Below are 21,849 nucleotides of genomic sequence, written 5' to 3' on the forward strand. Positions count from 1 at the left end.
TTTTTTTTTTTTTTTTTTTTTTTTTTTTTTGGAGAGCGAGCTCGTGAGCAGCAGAGCGAGAGAATCTCAGGCAGGCTCCACGCTCAGCACAGAGCCCAATGCGGGGTTTGATCCCAGAAACCCTGGGACCATGACCCGAGCCGAAATGCTCCACCAGCTAAGCCCACCCCCTCCCCCACCCCCCGCCCTGTGACAGTTCTATTCTGAAGATTAACAGTGAGTTAGACTGTACTTGTCCTTTCCTGTGAAGTCCCTCGTCGGTTTGACCATCAGGGTTATATTAGCATCGCAAACCTCTGGAAAAAGTTACATCGCATTTGCATCATCTGTTCCTTGAGAACTTGCCTGTAGGAGCATGCAGGCTGGGAGTTTTTCCTGCAACGTATCCACTTCAAGCGACAGGCATGAGCTGTTAGTATCTGCCTAATTCCTGCCGCACAGGTCATGTTGTTTCTAGCATTTATGTCCGCCCGGGATCACTCCTCTGGCCAGGTGTCTGTCTTCTCAGCCACGCATTCCCCTTCAGCGATGTTCTCTCTGAGGCCTGTTTTCTGTTTCACTGGTTTGTACTCCCGTCTCTTTCACTCCACCTTGAGCGTATTATGTGAGCGGAATTTTTGTGTCTGTTTCGGTTGTCTGTTCCCCAGTATCAAGAAAAGTAGCAAGTATGTAGTAAATGTTCACTAAAAATTAAGTATAATTCTCTCCTGATGTAAGTATCTAAGTGTCTGGATACATCTCCCTCTTGTCTATGTTGGCTGCTGTATTCTTTTCACTTCCATTTAGGTCAATTTTTTCCACTTTCTTTTTTTTTTAATTTTTTTTTAACGTTTATTTATTTTTGAGACAGAGAGAGACACAGCATGAACGGGGGAGGGGCAGAGAGAGAGGGAGACACAGAATCGGAAGCAGGCTCCAGGCTCTGAGCCATCAGCCCAGGGCCCGACGCGGGGCTCGAACTCGCGGACCGCGAGATCGAGACCTGAGCTGAAGTCGGCCGCTTCACCGACTGAGCCACCCAGGCGCCCCAATTTTTTCCACTTTCATTGTACTTTCTTATCTGACACATGAGCTGTTTAGGTGTGTGTATTTCAATATCCAGAAGTCTGGGCTTTTTCTGGTTCCCTTTTTGGTGTCGACTTGGAACTTCCCTGCATCCCGATTAGAGCGCGTGGTCTGTCTGAGAGCCATCTTCAAATACATTCCGACATTTGTCGGACTGGCTTTTTCCCCAGCAGGTGGTCGTAAATAGTCACACCTGTTCCACGTGTGCCTGAAAAGAATGTGTGCCCTCCAGTTAGTAAGACTGACTACTGCGTTAATCTAATTCTGCCCATGACATCAAATTATTAGTAGCGTGCAAAACTACCACAGCCTACCAATTATTAGGGATGTATATTAAGTTTCCAACTGCGGTGGTAGGTTCATCAATTCTTTTTTTTACTGCTCTGACACGTCTTGACATATATACATGTATAGCTTGAACTAATAGAAGAATTTGGTCCAGATGTGCACAGAAATCCTTTATACCTTTTCCCCGGTGCCCTAGATGGGCATTTCATTTATTTGTGTTTTGGGTTTTTCTTAAAAGATTCATTTATTCATTTTGAGAGAGAATGTGCAGAAGGGGCAGAGAGAGAGGGAGAGAGAGAGAATCCCAAGCAGGCTGTGCACCATCAGCACCAAGCCCAATGTGGGGCTTGAACACATGAGCCGTGAGATCATGACCTGAGCTGGAATCGGGACACTTACCACCTGAGCCACCCAGGCGCCCCCATATCCCCCCCGTTTTACATGCACTTACGTGTCTGTGCGTGTGCACACGTGTGGCTCTCTGTAGTCTCATCACACTCGCAGCCGTGTGTACCACCAACCAAGAAACTCAACCGACCTTCACGAGACGCTCCCGTGCTACCCCTTTCTAGCCACACCCACATGAGTTCTCAGCCTTTGTAATTGTGTTACTTCACAACTGTTGTGTAAACAGATCATGTACAACCTCTCCTTCTGAGATTGGCTTTTACCACTCAGCAACTTCCTTGAAGTTCACCCACATTGTTGAGCGCAGCGATGGCTCCTTCCTTTTATGGCTGAATCGTATTCCAGGGTGTGGGTGAATCTACTCTGTTCGGTTAATCACCTAGAGAAAGACACTTGTGTAGTTTCTAGTTTGGGGCTATTACCAGTAAGGCTGTTATGGACACACGTTCCTGCATGAAAACGTCTTCGCTGTCCTGGGATAAATGCCCAAGAAAGCAATTGCTGGCAAGTGTGAAGTCTGCAGGGCAGGGCAGCTGGCTGGAGACTCAAGGGAGGGTCAGTGTTGCAGTCTTGAGACCAAAGAGCGTCTCCAGATGCAACGTCTCCTCTTTGCAGGGTCGAAGGCCTTAAACTGATTAGATGTGGCCCACCCACATTATGCAGGGCGATCTGCTTTATGTAAATCCTAAACATATCTAATGCATACCTTCACAGCCACATGTAAATAGGTGTTTGACCAACGGGTGGGCACCATACCCCAGCCAAGTTGACACATAAAATTAACAAACCATCGTATATGGTATTCTATATTATTATTATTATTTGAAAATGAGAGAGGAAGCATGAGTGGGGGAGAGGCAGATGGTGAGGGAGACAGAGACAATCCGAAGCAGGCTCTGTGCTCAGCACGGAGCCCAACGCTGAACTTCACAGCCCTGGGATCACGACCTGAGCTGAAATCAAGAGTCAGACACTCAACCCACTGAGCCAGCCAGGTGCCGCATGTTAATTTTAGTTTTTAAAGGAACTACCAAAGTCTCTTCCGGAGCGGCTATGTCACTTGGCACTCCCACCAATCACATACGAGCGATTATTTCTCCACATCTTCACCAGCATATGGTGTTATCACTAGTTTTCGTTTGAGCTATTCTGATTGGGGTGTAACAGCTCAGCTCACTGTAGTTGTTTTCTTACTTTATTGTTTAATGTTTAGGAGAGAGAGACAGCAAGACGAAGCATGAGCAGGGGAGGGGCAGAGAGAGGGAGACACAGAATCCGAAGCAGGCTCCGGGCTCCGAGCTGTCAGCACAGAGCCCGACGCGGGGCTCAAACTCCCAGACCTCGTGATCATGACCTGAGACAAAGTCAGACACCCGACCGACTGAGCCACCCAGACGCCCTCACTGTAGTTGTTTTAATCTGCATGCGTCTCATGGCTATTTGCAGTGAACATCTTCTTATGTACTTACATGCCATCTGCAGATCTTGAATGAGATGTCTGAATCTTTTGTAGTTCACGTGGTTTGAAGCCGTCACTGAGTGTAAGTGTAGGATTGTTCTATTTCCCTGGTGATTTAAGCTTTTTATTATTTTTAATTTTTTAACGTGTATTTATTTTTTTGAGACAGAGAGAGACAGAGCGTGAACGGGGGAGGGTCAGAGAGAGGGAGACACAGAATCCGAAACAGGCTCCAGGCTCTGAGCTGTCGGCACAGGGCCCGATGCGGGGCTCGAACTCACGGACCATGAGATCGTGACCTGAGCTAAAGTCAGACGCTCAAACGACTGAGCCACCCAGGCGCCCCAAGCTTTTTATCATTAGTGACTCTCTTCATCACTAGCAATGTCTTTTGCTTTAAAATATGTTTTGTTTTATATTAACCACTCAAGCTTTTCTTTCTTTCTTTTTTTTTTTTTTTACACCATATTTTAGGTCTGTCTCTTAAAACAGCTATCCGAGTTCGTAAAAGTGCAATCTGACGATTAGAGTTTAATCCATCCACCTATGTTGTGATTACCGATGTAGCTCTATCGCCTTATTGTGCTTTGGGGTTTTTTGCTTTTTCTTAAAGATCGAACTTTTTTTTCCTCTTCTCACCCTGTCCGCCTGCGCCTCCCTTCTTGGGAAGGTGTCGTCCCTGGCTCTCCCAGTTATTTCAAGACACACTAAATAAAATTTAGAGCGGTGTCTTGTCCCTTCTTACGAACAACTCAAGCACTGTCGAATGCGCACAGATTATCTGATTCTCTTTCCTTGAAAAGGTGGTGCCTGATTCCCCTCCCGCCCCTTTGAGAAAGGACCGGACTGAGGACGGGCTTCTAGCGAACAAAGTGAAGTGAAGCGAGGGTGTGACTCAGGACTCCGGAGCCCAGGTCCTCACGGGCACGTGGCTCCCTCACTGTTGCTTCTCCTGGGTCTCCGCTCCGGTGCAGCTGCAGCGATGTGAGGGCGCTGGAGGCGATGAGCCCGGAGGTGCGCCGCCAACAGCCCACGAGGGCGCCTTCTTGGAAGCGGGCCCGTCGGAGACGGCGGCCCAGAAGGCTCCAAGCCAGAACTGGCCAGTGCAACTGCTCCTGAGCCCCTCACCCACAGAAACGGCAAGAAAGGAACTATAGATTTGGGGGCGTCAGTTAAGAGTCCGACTCGTGGTTTCAGCTCAGGTCACGATCTCACGGTTCATCGTGAGTTCAAGCCCCGCGTCGGGCTGTGCGCTGGCAGTGCGGGGCCTGCTTGGGCTTCTCTCTCTCTCTCCCCCCTTCTCCTCTCATGCTAAGCAAACATTTAGAAAATGACAATAACTATTGCTTTAAACCACTGAGCTTGAAGCTAATTTGTTCTGCGGCAGGAGAGAACTCATCCTTATTTAGGGTTCCTTCTTGACTTCTGCCTTTTTTCTGAAGTCCTTCCTCCAGATTGCCCTTTAGTGAAGTCCTATCGGTGGTAAACTTTCAACTATTCCTGAAGTGTTTTTATTTTGCCCTCATCCTTGAGTTTCTCTGGGTCTGGCCTTGGAGGGCAGCGAGTTTACGCCTTGGCCATCAAAGCCGCCACCCTCCAACTCTGATGGCACTTCCCCTGGAGGCCACTGGTTTCATCTCAGCTCCTTCGTGATCCTGTAGGAGGAAATGTGCGTTTCTTCCCATCAGCCTGGCTGGCAGTTGTTGGGATTTCTGGACCTGAGGATTGAGGTTTTCAGACAACTCTGGGAAACTTTAAGCTAGTTTATCTTCATATACGTGCCTCCTTCCTCGTCCTCTCTTAGGAAACGCAACCAGATGGGTGACCCTCTCCCTCTGCCCTCCAGGACGCCCCCTCTCATTTGTGCTTCCGGTCTGAGTCTCTGGGCTGCGTTCTGGATCATTTCCTAAGCTCGTTTTTCACTAGCATTTTCATCTCAAGTTTAGTCCACTTGAGTTTTAAATTTCAATTTTTATTTTTAAGTTTCTTTTTTTAGGCTTTACTGCTCACCTTTATAGACTATACTTTCACAGAATAAGAAAGTATGAGGACTCTTTCTTGTTCATATTTTCAAGAATCCTTTTTATTTCTTTCTTTAGACGAATAAAAATTATCTTATATTCTCTGATCGCTCCACTGTCTGACCGTCTGCAGAATCGGTGGTTTCTGCTGGCTCGTCGTGGACGCTCCTCACAGTGTTTGCAAAAAAATCTAACTTGGAGATGCTCATTTTCCTTGGAACTTGACCTCCGTGAACCCCTTAAGACCAAGTGAAGTTATGGTCTCCTCTGGGACAGGATCCTCAAGCAGGGACAGCGTCTCTGCCGCCACCACGCCTTGGCACGTCTTGAGATATTTTGGTTGTCAGAACCGAGTGCGTGGACAGCAGTCGGGGCGGTCAGCGTCACACAGGAGGGGACAGCCCCTCCCCCGTCAACACTTACTTGGCCCCAAATGTCACCGGCGCTTTGCCGAGCAGGGTTTGGCTTCTGCCAGCAGACTAGGACCGCTTAAAATTCTCCCCTGAGGCCTCTAGCGCCCCACAGGTACCCTGACTTCAGACTGCAGAGAGGACACGTTTGTTCACCCCACACCGAGCCCCAAGGACGAGGGGTTTCTATCCGAGTTGCCTGCCGACTCCACATCTCCCTCAGCTGGAGGGGCACGCTCTGTGGAAGGTCTCCCAGTAGAAGACGCCTGGGGCGGACACCGCGCCACCTCCTGCCCCCCGAGTCACGTGAAGGCAGCACAGGGAACGCAGAACCCCCGGGCGTGGCGGACGCCCCAGAGGTCACCGCTGCCGAGCCCACCCCCCCAGAGGCTGCCACCTTCACTGTTCTGGCCTCTGGGCAGTCCTTCACTCCATCCTGGAGGGCTGGGTAGGAGCAAGCAGGGTGAAGCAGGGGTAGGGTGTTCCAGGAGACAGAGGAGCATTTGCAAAGACCGGAGGTGGGAGCTGACTGTCCAGCCCCGAATCATGTGGGGTAGGTCCTGGTGGGGGCGCTTGGCCGATGAGGAACCCTGGGGCACATCCGGGAGGCCCATGCGGACATCACTCCTGGGGACAGGGCCCTCCCCGGGACAGGGGCACACCAGAGCAACCCTGGTGACCACGTCCTGCCCTGGCTGGGGTGTCTGGCGGGCCCAAGGCCCTGAGCCTGGGTCACAGGTTGCTCCGTGGGGCCTAGTTTTGGCAAGGAGGAGTGACAGCTGACCCGAGTTGTTTTAGGGTCTGGGATCTGTGAGGAGGGGCAAGCAGGCCAGCCTCAGCCCAGGCATGAACTCTGGTCACTCTCCCCCAAAACCAGACACAGGCAGACCCCACTACTAGAAACCACCCCTTTTCTCCTCCACGTGCTCCCGGCTGAAGGACAGCCAGCCCCTAGACCTGGGGCTCCTGCGCCCAATCACCCATTAGGCCCCCAGGTGTTCCTGCCCCCCTCGGGGACCCTGACTCAGACCCGGGAGGAAACCCCCAGCGGCGGCTCCGAGGCAGCTCTTGGCTACTGTGTGTGAGGCCCCTCTGCTGGCTGTGGTCGGAAGTGCAGCCCAGGGGAAACCACTATCTTTTCCCGAGACCCCGGGTCAGAGAGGACAGGCCTGCCACAAAGCCGGGCTGCCCAGGGCTGCCGGAGACCTGGGAAACACGAGGAGTCGTCCCCCGCTGACCACTGACAGCCGCTGGAGCAGCTTCAGGCTGTGACAGCACAATGAAGTCCCGCCCCGGTTTAGCCCCCCAGGCCGGGACCGAGTCCGTATCTGGAGCCACAAGGCATTCCGGGGCACAGCCTGCCTGCTGGCCCCACCTGGGCTGGGGGTGGGGGGGGGCGCTCTGGGGGAGCCCCGACTGGAAGAGAGGAAGAAACCCGTGTCCAGGCCAGTCAGGTGATCTTTAGCCTAAGTGGGGCTCAAGGAGGCACCTGCCCAGGCTGACTGCCGGGCCAGGTCCTAAGAGCCCCGCGCCCGTGCCCGCGCCCGCGCCCCTGGCCGGCTAGATGAAGGTGGAGTCCAAGGGCCCAGCATCCTGCTGGCCGAGGGCGCGCGCCTCAAACAGCTGCTTGATGAGGGCAGATTTCTCCTGCTCCAGCTGCGTGATGCGCTCACTCTTGTCGGTCACCTCCTGGACGGGTGGGAGGTCGGTCAGGGCACCCCGGGCCTCCAGCCCCCACCCTGCGCCCCTCCCCGCACCTCACCTGCGTGAGGAGCCGGTTCTGCTCTTTCAGCATGAGGATGGTCTGCTGCTGCCAGCCTGGGGCTGACGGTGAGGTGGGGGCCAGGGCTGGGCACGGGGCCCCCGAGGACAATGAGGGCAGAGCCTACGGGAGGGCACAGTCAGGCAGGCCTAGCCTCCAGGACAAGGGTGAGGGGTGGCACCAAGATGGGCACGGGCCCTAGGTGGGCGCTGGGTGGTCTGGGGGGGGCGCACTCACCCTGCCAGCACAGGCTGCGGCCAACAGTTCCCCCAGGCACCGGGCTACCTCCTGGACCTTGGGCAGCAGCCGGCCCAGCGGGAGGGGGTTCCCCTCAGTCCCAAGGTCCTGAGAGGAAAGCAGAAAAGGGGAAGGTCAGAGAGCAGGACCAGCCACCGTGCCTCGAGAAGAGCCCTCACAGGTGGCACTCTTGTCTCCCCAAATTACTGCTTGAGCCGAGAGGGAGCCTACGGGTGTTGCCGGTGGGGGACATCACGGTGTGTGTGTGTGTGTGTGTGTGTGTGTGTGTGTGTCGGGGGTGGGGGTCCCAGCACCCTGGGAGGAGGGACGGCTGATGTGTCCGGGAATAGGGCATCCCGTGCCTACCTGGGGGTGCCTGGGGTTAGGTGGGTGGTTCCTGCAGGTGCAGGGGGGGTCACCCTGCCTGGGGACGGGGACAGCCCGGTCCCGGGCGGCGTTACTCACGGTGCTGGCCCTGCTCCGGCCCAGGCGGCGCTGGCGCTCCTGCACGCGCTGCAGCTGTTGCTGGTACCAGTCGCGGCCCCGAGCCATCATCTCCAGACCCTGGAGCAGCACCTCCTTTTCCTGCTCCAGCTCCTTCAGCTGCTTCAGCTGCATGTGCGCCAACGCACACGTGTGAATGGCGCGCGCACACACACACACACACACACACGCACGCACGCACGGCGCGCGCCCCGCAACTCGGACGCGCGCCCGCGCAGGCCAGCGGCGCCAGCACAGATCTGCCGGCGCACGCGCCTGTACGTGAGTCCTACGCGTGCCCGTGTTGGGAAGCACCACCCCGTTTGTCCCCCTGCGGGCGGGCTGTCCTCTCCCAGCCCCTCCACGCAGGCTTCCCCCACAGGAACGCAGGCGACACCCCCGAGCTCAGCAGCTTCCTTTGGAGCAAATGGCGAGCACGCAGCGGGGGAGCCGGGCTCAGTTTTGGCAAAGGACAGCCTCGTGAAGCCGGCTGGTGCAGGGGCAGTTCTGGGGAGGGGCCGTGCCCACTGCATGGTGCACGGAGGCTGCTTTCTCCCTAAAGGACTTCTTCGTGTGGTCTAGAGCCACGTCTCCAGTGGATTCAAACCCAGACACGGAGACAGATGTATGTAATTAACTCACATTCCAGCCATAGGTCCCCCAGAACCCCGGCCTGACTGCCACCTCCCAGGCAGAGGGGTGGTCCAGGAGACCAAGTGTGGGGGCCAAGTCCTATCCCAGGCAAGGTGGAGAATCCCCCAGAGCCCTCACTCACCAGGTCACAGTCCACGCCGTTGGTGATGGTGTGCCTCCGACGTTCCCCTCGGGCACGGGGGGCCCGATGGGCATCGCCCATGCCTAGCTCCCGGGCCCTGCAGGCCACTGCACCTGCCGCAGAGGGGCAAGGACCTGGGTCACTTCCAGGCCTGCCTAGTGAAGCTCAACGTCCCCCACCCCAAGCCTGGCGGTGCACAGCTGGGTGTCCAGGCCTACGTCTCTCTGGGGTCATGGGCAACTCAGAGCCTCTGCACGGGCCCTCCCCATCTCAACCCATCCTGGGAGGCATGGGCAACGGCCCAGCGCAGCACACACCTTGCCTCTGTGTCTGGCTGGCGGCTGGCTCCCCACCCCATCCCCACCAGCTCCCCTCACCCCTCCCTTGGTAAAGGCCGTGTGACCGCTGAGGCTGCATGTCTGTACACACAACACAAACGTGCGCGCCCACACACGTCCCAGCACGAGCGCCCTGGGGCAGGGGCTTTACCCGGTTCTTCTCAGCACTCCCGCTGCCCAGGGTGCTTCGAGTACACTGCAGGGGCTCATGGGCTGCTAAGTACAGGGGGAGGGAGCAGGCCTCTGGCCGGCCCTGCTTCTCCCTCCTGGTCTGCCGGGGCCTTCAGGGGTGATGGGAGTCCGTGCAGGTGAAGTGTGTGCAGCTGAGTGTGCTTGGGGCTGAAAAGCCATCGGGGCCAGCTGCCTTCCCCGGGGGATGGGGAGCGCGTGCCGGGCAACCCGCGAGGCAGAGTAGGGTGCGGGTGTGGAGAAGGTCACCCTCCTGGCCCCCGGGGCCTATTCCCCCACACCAGGCTCAGCCTCACAGGCTCTGCCCCCTGCACTGGGGGCGGTGGTGCAAGGAGGGAACATGTCCACGGGGCTGGCACCAGGTCTCTGCAGGCCTCCAGCCGGCCCTGGCAGACAGGCTCCGAGCCAGCCCAGAGTTCACGTCCCAACCTGCCCATGCTGCATGGCTGGCACAGAAGATACAGCAGAGGGAGGCTAGAGAGCATGGAACCTCAGAACCCCCGGGCTCGGTGTGGGGGCAGCTCCCAGATTCCCAGACGACAGCACGCTGGATGTTCAGAGGGACCAGCAGGCGGACGCAGCCCTGTCTGTCCCCATCTGGGCCTGAGCTAGCAGCTTGCACCACGGGGGCCAGGGCAGGCCTGGGTGCACTGAGCTCCAGCAGGGGATAGGGAAGGGGCCCCTGGATCTCTGGAGCGGGGGGCTCTGTGAGTAGGAGGGCTTTCTCTTCCTGGAAATCTGGGGGGGCTTGGAGTGCCAAAACATGCCATGCCTCTCGTCTGGGTCCCTGCCTGGAAAAGGGGACAGTGAGAGCCTGGCCTGAGACTAAAGCTGCTCTGTGGTGTCAGGCACCAGGACAGAGCAGGACTGCAGGTCTGAGGCCTCCAAACCCCAGTCCCATGGCTGATTTTCAACTACATGCAGCCACAGGGACGGCACTAGCCCTGCACTCAGAAGTGCCCCCTGCCTGCCCATACCACAGGGACAGAGTGGCTGGGCAGTGAGGAGCAGGGGGAGCCCCCAGCCTGGGGTGGGCTTCTGGACGGCTGCACCAAGGAGGCCAGGAGCCACTGTGGCTCCAAGCACCAGTCATGGGGCTGGGGGACATGGGCAAGGCTGGGGTGGAGGTCCAATGAAGCTGGCAGAGCAGTGAAGGCATAGAAAGGGCTGGCAGCGGCCATGGGGTGGGGGTGGGGGGGGCGGAAGGCCTGCACCAGGTGGTGCACAGGTGCAGGCTGAATGGGCTGAGGGGTCTGGACCCTGCCCCCAGCCATAATGCAGGTGCTATTTCCAGGGAAGACACTGGGGGGGGGGGGGCGCACAGGGGAGCCATTCAGCCATCTCCCAGCACTGCCAACTGGACCGGAAGCTAGGCAAGCAGCCCGCCATCCATCCACAGTGGCTGCACCTGGGTCTCTCCCTGGTGTCGCCCCTGCAGGCTTGAAGATTGGGCTGGAGACTCACCCACCGCTTCGCTCTTCCTGGCAACCAGGCCAGGTCCTTCGGGGCCACCTCGGGGGGCCCTGGCCTCAGTGGTGGAGGCAGCAAGCCCAGCCGTCTGAGCGGAGCTGCCGGACTGAGAACCCAAAAAGGCAGCGAGGGCCCCGCCCAGCCTGGGCCCCTGTCTCCTCTGCACGAGAGGAAAACTCTGCCTAGGCAGTTACCACGGATACGACTGAGGGTCTAAGTGTCCCCAGGTGTAGGGCAGGGGTCCTCAGTGCTCAGCTCAGGCCCGTACAGTGGCTTCCTGGTGGAGTTGGCGGCGTCCTCCACCAGCCCCCGGGCCCTACGACAGCCTCCCGCTGTGGAGGGGGAGGGGCTGGCCCCTGAGCACACCGGGAACCCAGGAGGCCGCTTTCCCTCCAGGCGCTTACCGGCCCCCGCGGTAGGAGAAGCGCCGCAGCGCCTCTGCGGCTCTGGCCTGAGGCGCCGGTCGCGGGGGTTCGGCGGGGGGCGGCTACGAGGCGGGGCTGGGGGCCGCCCCGCACTCACCAGCGTCCGCGCTCGGGCTCCGCTCCAGCGCCGCGCCCTGGGGCCGCTCGGGCTCCGCGGGACCGGGCGCTGCCTCTGCGGGTCCGCACAGCTTCTCTAGGCTCCGGGCCGCGCCGCCGGGGACGGCTGGCGGGGGCCGCGCGCCCAGGGGCAGGGGCTTCCTCTCCAGGACCGTCCGCGGCTCGTCGGCCGGCGCGAACACCAGGCGCGGCGGCGGCGGCGGCTGGCCCCCGGGCCGCGCCGGGCAGCCTCCCCGGGCCGGGGCGCGCGCCTGGCCCCGCGGGCCGCCGTCGGCGCTCAGCAGCGAGGTGCGCAGGCCGGCCACGAAGCGCTCGAAGGTCAGGTAGCCGCTGGCCGGGGCCACCTGGCGCAAGCCCTCGAGCACGCCGCGGGGCAGCTCGCGCGCGTCGGCGCCCTGCCAGCGGGACTCGATCTCGCGCAGGTGCACGCAGCCGCGCCGCCGGTCGTCCAGGATGTCGAACAGCGTGCGCAGGCTCTGCAGGAAGGCGCGCGGCAGCCCCTCAGTGCCGGGCGCGGGCGCGGCGGGCGGCCCGTGGCCCGGCTCGGCCATCGCGGCTCCGGCCATGGGCTGCCGCCGCCGGGCTCCGTCCCGGGCTCGGTCCCCACGGCGTCCGCGCTCCGTCCCCCCGGGGCCCGACGGCGGGGCCCGGCCGGCGCGCGCAACCCGGCGCGACAATAGCTGCGACTTTTTGAATGGACCCTTCCCGTGGCGTCAGCGCTCATTAGCATTCGCGGCAGCCATTGGCCGAAGCTGGCCCGTCTGCTCCCGGATTGGCTGAGAGGCCGCCAGCCCGGTTTGATTTTTTCCGCCGAGGGCCCCGCCCCGCCCCGCGCGCTCCCGCCGCCGTGCGGGGAGGGGCCGGGGGTGCGCCGAGACACGGGTACTAGCCTGGGGGCGGGGTCCCGACTCGGCCTCCTTCGGGCCTCGCGGGTGGCGGGCGGAGCCCCGAGCGGACCCCTTTCTCCTCCCCCTCCCCCTCTCGCGGCGGCTCAGCCCTCTCGGAGGGGCGGGGCCTGGCGCCCTACGAAAACCTGTCCCCAGGTGGCCTCGTGGGGTAAGGATGGGGAGCACACCTCCTCTGGGAGTCACCTTCCCTGTCTGACTCCCCTGGGGACTCTTCGCTGAGGGTCCCCGGGCCCAGGCACCTCGACTCTGGGGCCCATTTGCCCGGAGAGTCCCAAGAGGACTGGGCTCCAGCCAGCAGGACGCTTCCCCTTACAGAGGCCTGTCTGTCCACACTGCTGCCGGCTCCTCCCCTTGTCCCTGGGGATAGCCTGGCCTTTCCTGCCTACTGCAGGACAAAGCCACTTTTTCCTGTGTCCCCAGATCCCCATCTGGTGACCAGCTCTCCTCTGCTCCAGCCTCTTCCCCTGGCTGGACCCTTCCTCCAGCGGTTCCCCAGGCGCTCCGGGCCAGGCAGCCCTGTGTCCCCAGCGGCCCTGCTTCATTTCCAGCCAGCATCCGGTCATTCTGTCTGGTCAGTCTGGGAGGGGGCCGGGGCTTAGCCTGCGGTCTCATCCAGAAGAGAACTTCGTCTTGCTAGGGCGGTAAGGTGACTTTCTTCCTGTCCAGGACGTGCGGTCCGCTGGGACAGGTGCCCTGTTCATGAGAGCCCCCCTGTCAGGGCTTCCTGACTCCGTTGTAAATGTGGCCTTCCTTTATTACCTTTCACACGCCCCAGAGTTGAGGCTCCTTTATGGTAAGGAATTTTGGAAGCACCTAGAAAGCTGTGAGCCTGGAGTTTCCCCGTGGAGCCTAGCTCATCCCAGCCTTCCCCTTCGGGGACAGGACTAGCCAGAGTCCCAGAACAGCATTCAGGCCGCTTTTCCTGTAGTTCGCCTCTCCCTCCTCCTCTCCTTCCAGCACACCCTGCCCCATCCCCCATCCTTAGGGTGCCCAGCATTCTCTCACCTCTGGGCCCTTGCACATGGTAGCTGTCCCGCCAGGAACATGTTTCCCTGTCTGCTCCTGGCCAATCACTGTGCGTCCTTTGAAACCCCACTCAGGTACCTGACCCGCCCTTGGAAGTCTGGTTAGATGTCCTGACCTTCAAAGCATAAGGCTGCTTTCTCCTAGCTCTTGTGTTTCTCTCCCCATGGGTCCTTCCCTGTGCTTTCTGGAAGCAGGACAGGTCCACCCCAAGGCCGGGCTTCAGCCTGGCCCACAGTGGAGTCTTAGTGGGTGACCAGCACATGGGAAGCCTCATCCTGGAGGTCACAGTGGAAACGCCACCCTTGGGTGGGATGGGGAGGCCCAGGGACAGCTCCGTGGTGGTGGTGGTGGGGTGTTGTGTGGATGTGGAGGCCAGCGGCCAGCGGCAGCAAGCGATGCTGCTACACCTCAGGACAGCAGGACAGCGTGGCCAGCAGCACCCAGGCCAGGGCCACTGTGAGCCTGAGTCCACCGTGCAGAGAAAGCAAGGCCTGCTCAGCGTATCAGGAGCCATGGAGGAGGAAGTCCCCACTGGCCTTTGGCCTGCCGGCCTCCCGGTGGGCTTCTCTGGCTAGGCACTGGAGGAAGGTACAGAAAAAACTGGAGTCTGTCCCAGCTCTGGGTGTGGGACTAAGGCGTGGCCCTCGTGTACTTCCTGTCCTGAATTCTGACCGCTTCCTCCTCTCTAGCCTGGCCCGACACTTTCCTAGCTCTGTACCTTTCAGTGTTGCTGTCTCCCCCGGAGGGCTTCCCAGAGCCCCGAGCCAGGCGGGTCCCCTGTGGCCCCTGTACTTTTTGAGGGGCCCATCCCCGTTGTGATTATGTTCTCACTGTGCCAGCTTGGAGCTCCTTGGAGGTGGACAGGGGGACTGGGCCCCTTTGTCCCCTGCCTAACGCAGCATGGAGTCAAGGACAGGTAGCTGCCCAGTTCTGGCGATTCTCTGGTCTCTATTCCTGCAGTAACCACCAGGGACCTCGGCCAAAAGCCTGCCTTTGGCAGGTGGTCCAGGAGGCTGTACACCCCTGCCTCGCTGGCACTCCCACCTGTCTGCCCGGGTGGGTCAGCTCTCCTTCTTCTGGCGCTTTAGGTGCCTCTGGCTACACAGCCTCAATTGTCCAAACCCTCCCGATCTCAGCCCCACCCCCACCTTGAAGTGAGATTTGGGGGTCACTCTGACTGAGATGAGCCCCGAGTTCACGTGACACTGCCTTCAAGGGCACATGTGCAGGGGGTAAGGGTTCCCCTAGACTCTGGCCTGGGGTGTGGGACCTACTCTGCTCCTTGGTTCCTTACCTCCCATGCACACCTCCAACATCTGCCCCAAACTGCCCTTCAACTGCCACAAACTATTGGAGCAGACCATTCATTCATTCATTCATTCATTCATTCAGAGAGCACTCTCTGAACACTTGCTGTGGCCCAGTCACTGTGCTAGATGTGGGATTCAACACTCATTCACCCAACAAACATTTCTTGACTTCCTCCTGTGTGCTGGGCATTCATCTAGAGTGAGGGGGCACAGCAGTGAACCAAACTACATCCAGCTGTTGTGGAGTTTCCTTTCTGAGGGGAGTCGGGCAGCAAAGAACACAGAAAGGCAGGAAGGAACAGAGATGGATGGGAAGGTGCTGTCTGAGCCAACATGAGCTGGGATGGTCTCCCCAAGGAGGTGACACAGGAGCAGAGACCTGGCAGAGTGTGGCAGGAAGTCTCTGGGAAAGAGTGGTCCAGGTAGGAGGAACAGCGAGTGCAAAGGTCCTGAGGCAGGCCTAAGGCCATCCTTGAAAAGTCCACCAGAATTTAGAGTGCACCCCCAGGGGGCTGTGAAGCTCTCCTTCCTAACCCAAGAAAGGAACATGTGGGAGTTTCTATGTACAGAACCTGCCTGCACGGAGACACAATTGCCTTGTAAGGGTTAAATTGTAGTGTAGGGCTAACTCTTAGCTTGAAAAATAACAGCCTCATACTCTTGTAAATTAGGCTTCACCAATTAAGGAAACAAAAGTTCAAAGAAAAGAGCATCAGAGGCAGGGTCAAGGAGATCCACTGGTTGCAACTTAGAGGCAGAAAGTCTAAAATAAACACCTCATTAGGCAACTGTTTCTAACTCATCTGAAAATTGTTTCTTTGTTCTGTTCCCAGGTAATGATAAAACGATGTGATAGGCTATAAAAACTCTGAATCCCCGCCGTTCCGGCGCACTCTTATCAAGAGTGTTGGTCCAGATCCGTCGGCCTTGCCTCTCATTGTAATAAACTTTGCTGTGACTGTCACTGGTGCCCGTAGCATTCTGTTTCAGGAGTCGTGTGGATGTAACAGCCTTAACAGGGGTTAGCTGGGGCAGGTCTGGAGGAGAGGTCACTTCTCATTTCGGGTCCCCAAATGCCATTTGAATTTGTTTTACTTTAAAATTTAATAAAAACTTTTTTTCTGGAAGCTTTGTCCCCAAATGGCCCAAGCTACTCTCATTATTATTTTTCACAAGGGAGTTTATAGACATCAAGATCTCTATTTTAATAATAGGAAAATATTTTAAAGTCATAGTTAAGATAATACGGCAGGGCGAAGGGCGAACCTGAGCGGTTCTGGTTACGTGGCAATGCGAAGGACGAAGGGTGTGAAGGAGGAAGCCCCCCGCGGGTGCTGGGTGGCCCTCTTGGGAGGCCTTGGCGGCATCCAGACAGCCGACCCTACAGACGATCCGACTCTATCCTCCCCAGCCCAGACGCCAGGGGTCTTGGTCAAGGCGAACACAGTCTCCACGTCGGGTGCCCTGACCCTCAGGGCTGTGGGGTCCAGAGGGGGGTACGTTAGAACTGACGTCCGCCCTCACGCGCCGGGGATCAGGGGTTTCCCGACTCGGGGGCCCCCGGGCCCCCACGCCTCGGGCGTCGCTAGCCCTCTGACTCGGCCCCTCAGCGTCCGGCGCCGAGCGGATAGGGGCGGAGTCGGGCGGGAGAGGGAAGGCGGCCCCTGGAGGAGGGGCGGGGCCGGAGGAGGGAGGGGGCACTCGGAGGCGGGGTCGGGGGCGTGGCGCCCTGGCCCCCGCCCCTCCGGGGGTCGCCACCGCCCGCCGGGTCCCGTGACGCCGGTAGGAGCGCGCGAGTCACGAGTGCCGACGCGGCCGACCGCGGCGACATGGCTTCGGAGCGGGACGTGCGCGCCCGGCTGCAGCGCGCGGGCCAGGAACACCTGCTGCGCTTCTGCGCCGAGCTGGCTCCGGGGCCGCGCGCCGCGCTCCTGGCCGAGCTGGAGGCGCTGGAGCCCGAGGCGCTGCGCGAGCACTGCCAGCGCGCGGCTGCGGCCCGCGCGTGCCCCCCGGGCCCGGAGCCCGGCCTGGCCGCGCGCCTGCGGCCCCTGCCCCCTGAGCGCGTGGGCAGCGCGAGCCGGTGCGACCCTGAGACGCGGCGGCTCTGGGAGGAGGAAGGTAGGCGGGGCGGGGGTCCCCGGTCGGGGTGGGCCTGGCCGGCGCAGGGGGCCTTGCCCAAAGTGGGGTGACAGGAGAGCTTGTACTTGGAGGAGTTTGGCGCGCCTCGTTCCTTTGTGGGGTCTCCGTTCGCACACCAGCTCGCGACTCAGGTGTAGGGCTCCAAAAGCTGCGAAGGGGGCAGCCGCCCTCAGGCGGCTTCCCCCTCGAGCGAGTGCTTTGTGCGGGCGCACACCTGGATGGTCAGCGGCCCCGGGCCACAAGCGTACTGACAGCAGGGAACCCCTTGCACATTTGTACACGCTCCGTTTCACAACCGCGCTGGCCCCGGGTGCACTCTTGGCTTCTTGGCCTTACGGGTGAGGCAGGTGCTCCTGGAGGGAAGCCTGCCCAGGGCCCCCACCAGACTGCTCTGACCAGTCTGACCTGGTGTTCCCTCTGAAGGACCCAGGCTGGGAATAAGCCCTGGAGGACATCATCAGGACCTCTGATGGGTCTGGACAAGGTCAGATTTGGATGGGGCCCTGGCCCACGTGAAGTCGGAACGTTATTTGGAGATCTCTGTTCTGTGGCTCTCAGAAGTTTTAGAGCCCTGGGCACACGTCTGGCTTGCTCTGAAGTGAGGGGGTGGTTATATGGCAGGTCCCAGGAGTCCCCTCACGGCACCCTCTGCCCCCAGGTTTCCACCAGATCGCCCTGAGCAAGGTGGCTGTGCTGCTGCTGGCTGGTGGGCAGGGCACGCGCCTAGGCGTGACCTACCCCAAGGGCATGTATCAGGTGGGGCTGCCCAGCCGGAAGAGCCTGTACCAGCTGCAGGCAGAACGGATTCGGCGGGTGGAGCAGCTGGCCAGCGAGCGCAGCGGGACCCAGTGCGCCATACCCTGGTGTGCCTTTCCCTCCTCGCCTTGTCCCCAGAATGATCCCCCTGCCCACGCAGCATCAGCCCTGCCCCACACCAAGACTCGAGTCCCAACCCCCAACGCCCAGCCCCAGCCCGGACTCTGAGGCCAGCCCCTACGGGAGCCCTGGATCCCCGAGCGGCCGGGCCCTTCCAAGGGCCTGCTCAGCCCTGCCTCTCCTCGCAGGTACATCATGACAAGTGAGTTCACGCTGGAGCCCACCGCCAGGTTCTTCAAGGAGCACGACTTCTTCCACCTGGACCCCAACAACGTGATCATGTTTGAGCAGCGCATGCTGCCTGCTGTGACCTTTGATGGCAGGGCCATCCTGGAGAAGAAAGACAAGGTTGCCATGGCCCCAGGTATGTCCCGCCCCTGAGTCAGGGAAGCGCTGCCTGCTCTAGAACAAGGAGCTAATCGGAGGTCAGGAGGGCTGCGGGCGGCCAGGCCAGAACGTTATGCTAGAAGGCTGTGTGGTCCTGGGCGACTGGCCTCCTCTCTCTGGGCCTTGATTCCCATGTGTCGCATGACACAGCCATAGGGCTACTTGGATAGTGACACAGAGCTGCCTCAGGTACAAGGTCCAGCCCCAGGGGCCTCTCCTGCCTCCAGCAGGCTCTGGACTGGATGGCTGAAGCCCCGGGGACTGGTCCCTCTCTCCCTTGGCAGATGGCAACGGAGGGCTGTACCGCGCACTGTCGGACCACCAGATTCTAGAGGACATGGAGCGTCGGGGAGTGGAGTTTGTGCACGTGTACTGTGTGGACAACATTCTCGTGCGGCTGGCTGACCCTGTCTTCATCGGCTTTTGCGTGCTGCGCGGCGCAGACTGTGGGGCCAAGGTGAGCCTCCCCGCCCACTGCCCGGCTGCCTGACTCGCCCCGCCCCGGCCCCGCCCCCGGCCCCGCCCCCGCCAGCCTTTCCCGTCTCTGCCCCGGCTGCAGGTGGTGGCAAAGGCGTCCCCGGAGGAGCCCGTGGGGGTGGTGTGCCAGGTGGACGGAGTCCCTCAGGTGGTGGAGTACAGCGAGATCAGCCCCGAGACCGCACGGCTTCGCGGGCCCGATGGGAGCCTCCTCTACCACCTGGGCAACATCTGCAACCACTTTTTCACTCGAGGCTTCCTCCGGGCTGTCGTCAGGTGTGCTCAGCAGGTGGCCAAGGGTGCTGGCCAGGGAGGCTGGCCTGAGCCCAGTGGGGCTGCGGTCAGGGGCCTGCCTGGGTTGGGGTGCATTTAAGTCGGCCGACGCCACCAGACCTCTAGCAGCCGGTATGAGGCTCTGGGGCCCGGTTGGCCTGCTCTTCCTCCCCACACGGTGGCTGTGGCCCCAGGCCCCACCTCTGCCCTGCGACTTGCCAGCTGCCATTTCACCTGGGGGGGGGGATGTGGCCAGTGGTGCCAGTCTCTCTCGCGGGCTGGGGAGCGTAAGAGGGTGCCTGTGTCCTTCCAGAGACAGGGCTCACTCCCGGGGCTCCTGTGCCCTGCGGTGTCCGTCTGTCGGCCCATCCTGCCTGGCCAGGTGTGCAGAGAGGTGGGGAGGGGGCTCCCAGGGGTGTCCCGTCTGAACCGTGTCTTTCCTTCTTTTGTTCTCCTGTCTCCCCCCCACCCCCAAGTGAGTTTGAGCCCTTGCTGAAGCCACACGTGGCTGTGAAGAAGGTCCCGTACGTGGATGAGGAGGGAAATCTGGTAAAGCCGCTAAAACCAAACGGGATAAAGATGGAGAAGTTTGTGTTTGATGTGTTCCCGTTCGCTAAGTTAGTGGCAAAAGTCGTTTATTTTTTTCTTTCTCTCCTCTCCTTGTTTTGGTGGTGGGTTCTGAGACCTAGTTGGGCTGGGAAGCGGAGGCTTGTGGGGGACAGTGGGGGTGCACCTTTGCAGTGGGGGGCTAGGGGCTGTAGGCGGGCTCCAGGAGAAGGGGGCAGGAGAAGGGGGCTCACACTGCCCCTGCAGTGTGAGCATGGTGACCTCTGGAGCGGTTGCAGTCTTGGGGCTGTGCTTTGGGGGCCACCCCTGCCACTCCTGAGCCTTCCGTCTGCTCCTGGCCGGGGTTAGGAGGCTGTTCCCGGGCCGGTGGCTGGGGGACTCCCAGGGGACTTGGCCCTCAATCTGGGGTCTCAGGGTCTGTGGGTTTGGCAGGTGGAAATGGGGTGGGGGGGGGAGGGAATCAGGCAGCTCCAGGGATCTCAGAAACAAAGACACATGCAGTGACTGTGGGGCCTCCTGTGTGGAACAGACCATCATTCAGTCATCGTGAGCCCGGTGCAGGCTTTGCCTGCCCAGGACCGGGGCCTCTGGGTCAGGACATCTGGTCACCAGCTGTCGTCCGCACAGGAACTTCGTGGCCTTCGAAGTGTCTCGGGAGGAGGAGTTTTCTCCTCTGAAGAATGCTGCCTCGGCTGCTAGCGACAACCCCACCACGACTCGGTGTGCCCTGCTCCTGCAGCATTACCGCTGGGCCCTGCAGGCAGGGGCCCACTTTCTGGACGCGTGTGGGGCGCGGCTCCCTGAGCTGCCCAGGTGAGTGTGCCCGTCAGCATGCTCCTTTCAGAGGACAAGGGTGTCAGGGTCCAGCTCCCCACCCCAGGCCCTTGCCGGCTCCACTGCTGTCTGAGCTGCGCTGGGAGCTTGGGCTCCAGCACCACGCTGAGTATGGGTGGCCACGCACCCGGCCCAGCCATACAGTGACTGCCTGCAGCTTTGAGCCCAACTCCTCAAGGTCTGCTCAGGGCCTCGGGGAAGGTGAGTGGCTGCCAGCCTTCCTGACTCATCTGTAAGCTCTGAATCCAAGACCTAGGCATGATGTGTAGAAAACAGCAATGCAGGTCACGTTCCGGGACTGGAAAAGGAAACGACAGAGCCACCACCTAAATCGCGCTGCCCAGGGGGACCTGTGCGGGGTACCTGCAGGGCTGAGGGGTGTCTTCCAGCCCAGATCAGAGCTGATCACTCAAGTCGGGGGCAGTTTGCCGAGGGCTCTGGGGGTGCCGTGGAAGGAAGGGAGTGGTGCTGAGAAAAGATCTATGGGAGCTGGACCAGGCAAGGCCAGCCCCAGGGCACACACCCTGGAGCAGGTGCTGACACATGGGCTCCCACAGCTTGCCCAGCAGCGGAGAGCCTCCTGCCATCTGTGAGATCTCGCCTTTGGTATCCTACTCTGGAGAGGTGAGAGTTGACTGGCTCGTTCAGGTCTTTTCTGGGGTAGGGATGCATGATCGGGAGGAGGGCTGGGGAGTGGTGGATGCTGGGGCGGAAAGTCACAGCTCTGCCTGACGTTACTGATGAGACAAATAGTTCTTCAGATACAGAGGACCTTCTAGGACGTAGGGTGGGTGAGGCATCAGGAGGCCTCCAAGGACCAGGAGAGGCCAGGAGGATATCAGGTGAGGCCAGAGGCTAGGGTTCCAGCCAGGCTTTGTGGGAGCCTTGCAAGGAAGGAATGATGGCGTGGACCCTTTGAGAAGATCTGGGCTCAAGAGGGCCTGGGTCTGCAAGTGGCATCCGACCCTTAGTGCCGGGAGCGAGTCTGGCCCTACCCCACACGGGCTCAAGGCAGAATATGGACCCCACCTGGGGACAGAGGTGAACGTGTGGACATAATGACGTCCTTGTTTCCAGGCTCTGGAGGTGTATCTGCAAGGCCGGGAGTTCCCATCCCCGCTGATCCTGGATGAGAACCGGGCCAGGGCTCTGCAGCCCTGACTTGCTCTCTGGCCTGCCAACCCCGGGGTCCTGAGGGGTGGCGCCGCTCCCGTCATCGTTCCCGGGGACACAAGTGACCAAACAGGGCTCTTTGGCCGTGCTCCTGGCTGTGAGGTCTGGGCGAGAGGCAGAGGTGCGGCGTCCTCGGGGAGGGCAGCAGGCCTGCCTCTGTCGGAACGGAGACGTACGTGAGGACGGCGGCACCTCAAGCCCTACGCGCAGATCCGCCCGGCGGGGAGCGCCGGCCACCCCAGCTTTTCTGCAGACCCACGGACGGACGAGGCGAGAGGAGGGGACGGTGTCCGTCCCCCGCAGGGTGACCTACCAAAGGTGCTGCTCCCTCCCTCTCTTGCAGCTGACCAAGTACCTGGCATGGCGGGGGGGGGGGGTGTCGCGGCCTAGCCCTCCAGCCCCCCAGTGCCCACCACCTACCCTCACCCACCC

General features: G+C 60.1%; 2 protein-coding genes across 4 annotated transcripts in view; one reads left to right on the forward strand and one right to left on the reverse strand.

Moving 5' to 3' along the window:
* Window positions 1-7,040: 7,040 nt before the first annotated feature.
* Window positions 7,041-12,013, reverse strand: SAPCD2 (suppressor APC domain containing 2). The gene is made up of 6 exons (XM_049632065.1): window positions 11,428-12,013; window positions 8,909-9,021; window positions 8,116-8,262; window positions 7,651-7,758; window positions 7,414-7,536; window positions 7,041-7,340 (listed from the first exon to the last, which is right to left on the reverse strand). Exons 1-6 carry the CDS (start codon window positions 12,011-12,013, stop codon window positions 7,212-7,214), a joined length of 1,206 nt encoding a protein of 401 aa, XP_049488022.1. The 3' UTR covers window positions 7,041-7,211.
* Window positions 12,014-16,478: 4,465 nt separating this feature from the next.
* UAP1L1 (UDP-N-acetylglucosamine pyrophosphorylase 1 like 1) overlaps window positions 16,479-21,849 on the forward strand; it is a 6,625-nt gene continuing 1,254 nt past the window's right edge. For 2 of the 3 annotated variants that reach the window (XM_049632115.1, XM_049632123.1), the window contains exons 1-9: window positions 16,479-16,809; window positions 17,489-17,693; window positions 17,895-18,070; window positions 18,378-18,550; window positions 18,653-18,846; window positions 19,320-19,460; window positions 20,038-20,223; window positions 20,802-20,868; window positions 21,322-21,735. In XM_049632115.1, the coding sequence (XP_049488072.1) occupies window positions 16,521-16,809; window positions 17,489-17,693; window positions 17,895-18,070; window positions 18,378-18,550; window positions 18,653-18,846; window positions 19,320-19,460; window positions 20,038-20,223; window positions 20,802-20,868; window positions 21,322-21,405 (1,515 nt within the window). In that variant the 5' untranslated portion in view covers window positions 16,479-16,520 and the 3' untranslated portion in view covers window positions 21,406-21,735. Of the gene's footprint in view, window positions 16,810-17,488; window positions 17,694-17,894; window positions 18,071-18,377; window positions 18,551-18,652; window positions 18,847-19,319; window positions 19,461-20,037; window positions 20,224-20,801; window positions 21,135-21,321; window positions 21,736-21,849 lie in introns of those variants that run through there. The other variant, XM_049632109.1, reaches the window with a different exon arrangement.

This window comes from Panthera uncia, chromosome D4 (genome assembly GCF_023721935.1).
Source record: "Panthera uncia isolate 11264 chromosome D4, Puncia_PCG_1.0, whole genome shotgun sequence".
In the NCBI taxonomy this organism is placed as follows: domain Eukaryota; kingdom Metazoa; phylum Chordata; class Mammalia; order Carnivora; family Felidae; genus Panthera; species Panthera uncia.

Excerpts from the sequence above, each read along its gene's own strand:
- SAPCD2 (XM_049632065.1), bottom strand. The coding sequence starts at position 12,013 with ATGGCCGGAGCCGCGATGGCCGAGCCGGGCCACGGGCCGCCCGCCGCG. Across the intron at positions 9,022-11,427 it reads GAGCCCGAGCGCGGACGCTG|GTGCAGTGGCCTGCAGGGCC; the intron begins GTGAGTGCGGGG and ends CCTCTGCGGCAG. Across the intron at positions 7,537-7,650 it reads CCGCAGCCTGTGCTGGCAGG|GCTCTGCCCTCATTGTCCTC; the intron begins GTGAGTGCGCCC and ends GCCCTCCCGTAG.